General features: G+C 32.3%; 1 protein-coding gene across 2 annotated transcripts in view; it reads left to right on the plus strand.

Moving 5' to 3' along the window:
• Nucleotides 1-3,449, plus strand: part of LOC111683951 (aspartyl/asparaginyl beta-hydroxylase) — a 12,297-nt gene that overhangs the window by 3,111 nt on the left and 5,737 nt on the right. The window contains exons 3-6 of one of the 2 annotated variants that reach the window (XM_023446062.2): nucleotides 1,666-1,728; nucleotides 1,945-2,127; nucleotides 2,190-2,755; nucleotides 2,823-3,003. In XM_023446062.2, coding sequence (XP_023301830.2) covers nucleotides 1,666-1,728; nucleotides 1,945-2,127; nucleotides 2,190-2,755; nucleotides 2,823-3,003 — 993 coding nt within the window. The remainder of the gene's footprint in view (nucleotides 1-1,665; nucleotides 1,729-1,944; nucleotides 2,128-2,189; nucleotides 2,756-2,822; nucleotides 3,004-3,449) is intronic. The other variant, XM_023446065.2, reaches the window with a different exon arrangement.

Consider the following 3,449-nt stretch of genomic DNA (forward strand, 5'->3'; position numbering starts at 1 on the left):
TTCTAGTTCAGTTCTAGTTCAGTTCTAGTTCAGTTCTAGTTCAGTTCTAGTTCAGTTCTAGTTCAGTTCTTGTTCAGTTCTAGTTCAGTTCTAGTTCAGTTCTAGTTCAATTCTAGTTCAGTTCTAGTTCAGTTCTAGTTCAGTTCTAGTTCAGTTCTAGTTCATTTCTAGTTCAGTTCTTTTTAAGTTCTAGTTCAGTTTTAGTTCAGTTCTAGTTCAGTTCTAGTTCAGTTCTAGTTCAGTTCTAGTTCAGTTCTAGTTCAGTTCTAATTCAGTTCTAGTTCAGTTCTCGTTTAGTTTCATTTTAGTTTTAGTTCAGTTCTAGTTTACTTCTAGAGGGGCGCACCGTCCTGTTTGAAGCAATGATTATCCATCTTTAAATTTTCCAATTTTAAGCCGTGAATTTTCCTTAATGATAACTGTGTCACCTTTGGCCTAAGTGGCCAAGCTCTCGCTCTTAATTCTAAGGATATTGGAAAATATATAATTTGATTTTAGTATTACAAAAACTAATGACTAACAAAATGTAGTAGCAAATTGAAAAAAAAATTAAATTTATTTTTTTAGAATGTCGCCAAAACAATTACACAAAAATGTGTGGGTGGGCTTTTAGGAAGTGAAATGCGTATTTAACATATAGAAATGTTTTTATTACATTTTGGATTTTGAATTTTTTTTGTTTTGCAAACAACCGTCAGAGATCATTAACTCTCTTCACTGTGGAATAAATGCTGAAGAACAAAGACAAGAACAATGCTAAATGCAAGACTTTTTTCAAGTACAAGGTGTTAATGGACTGGCCACTTTATGTCTGTTTTCATGTATTCAGTAATTTCATTATTTTGTTTTTTACATAGTATGTAAAGATTTAAGAAGAAAAATATTCAAATAATACAAAACAATTATAATGCGTCACATGTGAGTACACGATTTTCATAAACAGAAATGTTTATCAGCGGTTCTCAAATCGAATTATGAAGTGATACTTATTATAGATAATATAGCAATATGTACTTTCTATTACAATTATGGTTTTATCGAAAAGCACCTGCTGGACTGGTTTTATAAAACAAGTCAAGACTTGTCTTGACTTTAGATCCATCTATCGACTAGTATAGAGACTGATCTATAGTCAAGACTAGTTCAGTTCTAGTTTAGTTCTAGTTTAGTTCTAGTTCGGTTCTAGTTCAGTTCTAGTTCAGTTCTAGTTCAGTTCTAGTTCAGTTCTAGTTCAGTTCTAGTTCAGTTCTAGTTCAGTTCTAGTTCAGTTCTAGTTCAGTTCTAGTTCAGTTCTAGTTCTAGTTCTAGTCCTAGTTCAGTTCTAGTTCAGTTCTAGTTCAGTTCTAGTTCAGTTCTGGTTCAGTTCTAGTTCAGTTCTAGTTCAGTTCTAGTATTTAAGAAACTCTGCTGATTTTGTTAAACTTATAAATACATTATTAATATTTAGTATTGGCAAATTTCCATTTAAATTATTTTCAAAATTTACTTTATGGCTCAATGATATATTTCATCAAGATTTCTGTTTTTTACATCTTTTTATTGCATATTCTGAAAATACATTATCTTTTTGCGCCATTTTCTATATGTTTCTAAAGTATATATTTATGTGTGTATCCATAATTACTAAAATAATTTATTTTATTAATCTTAAAACAATGCCTATAGAATCTCTTGATGTCCGTAGATCGGAAGGCGAATTAATATTTTCACGCAAATCTAGCTTACAAGGTAGTTTGAATTAAAAATGAATCCAATAAAAAAACTCCTGCAAGCTTCCTTTACCAGATTTGTAGTAAATAAAAAGCTATCCACAAAAGCTTAAACCCATAAAGGCTTGCTTTCTTCTAATATTTTAAAACTTTTACTAACACAAAACCTTTCTAGACTTTGATTCCATAGCCATATTATAATTTTATGAATTTAATCTTGTTTTTATGTGTTCAGATGATGAGGCTTCCCATGGCGTGCATATTACCAAAATGGGCTCTGACGATATGCATCTGCATATTCACGAAGAACATGGAACTGGTGGCAATTGGTGTGCTAAGACGATTTTCTTTTCTCTCATGCTTTTACTACTGAGTGTAGTATGTATCATTATAATGGAAAATAGGGGCATATCAGATGGTAAGACATGATCTTGTTTCCAATAATAAGGAATTATAACAAAATAATATTTAAATTTCTAGTGGATACACCGTTATCGGAGTCTAGATTTTCGAATTACTTCGATGGCTGGGTCGATGAACATCGTGCTGAGCATGATGATCATCATGATAGTCATGGCTCATTGGAGCATGATGACGATCATGATGATGAACACGATGAGGAAGATGATCATGATGAACCTTTTGAAGAGGAAGCCGATCATTCCGAAGGCGATGAAGAAGCAGAAGGCGAGGAGGAAGAAGATGAAAATGTTACCCCAGAAGAAGAGGATGAAGATCAAGATGATACTGCAACAGCTGAAAATGTAACAGCCGAAGAAGAGGACGAAGATGAGGAAGAAGATGAAGAAAATGTTACAGCTGAAGAGGATGTTGATGATAATGTAACAGCTGAAGAGGCTGATGATGATAATGTAACAGCCGAAGATGAAAATGTCACTGAAGAGGCTACCCTGGAACAAAATGATGATGAAGAAGATAATGAGGATGTTAATAAAACCAATGAACAGGATGATGAAGATGATAATGTGACCAAAGAAACATCAAAACCTACCTCACAAGATGTGCAAGATGATGACGATGAAGAAGTAAGTTTTAGGTTAATTTCTCTGGTTTTGTATTTTACATATATAATTTTTGTTTTCTTTTTTTTAGGATGATGACGGTAATTTCGATTCTTTAGAAAAGATTGTCGATAACGATGCCTCTGAATTAGAGCTATTAAAAGAGAAGGCTCGCCAACAGGCCGCCGCTGAGTCGTCTAAACAAAACGCCGCCTCAGCTGAAAATGATCTTGAGGATGAAGCCGATAATGCTCCCTCATGGGCTTCATCAAGTAAGTAGTTTTTTTGTGGAATTGAATCGCTAATCAATTTTTGTATATAGAAAATTTGTACATAAAAATTACTAAATTGAAGAGAGATATCGGAAAAGTGATGAAATACGAGTTAGGGTTTTAAAATCAATAATTCGTGGTATAATTTTAAATTCTCGGAATACTGAGAATTTCAAACTGTAGTACTAACATAAAGTTTTAATAAATAATTTTTTTCAAAACAGGTCAATATTTTTTACAAATTGAAACAAACTTTAGATGGAAAAGTAATATACACAGTTGGTACCAAATTGACACCAAAGTGTTTATAATTTTCCAATTATTAGCCATCTGTGTAACGATAGATAGATAGATAGATAGATAGATAGATAGATAGATAGATAGATAGATAGATAGATAGATAGATAGATAGATAGATAGATAGATAGACAGATAGATAGATAGAT

The sequence above is a fragment of the Lucilia cuprina genome, chromosome 6, assembly GCF_022045245.1.
Source record: "Lucilia cuprina isolate Lc7/37 chromosome 6, ASM2204524v1, whole genome shotgun sequence".
Lineage (NCBI taxonomy): Eukaryota > Metazoa > Arthropoda > Insecta > Diptera > Calliphoridae > Lucilia > Lucilia cuprina.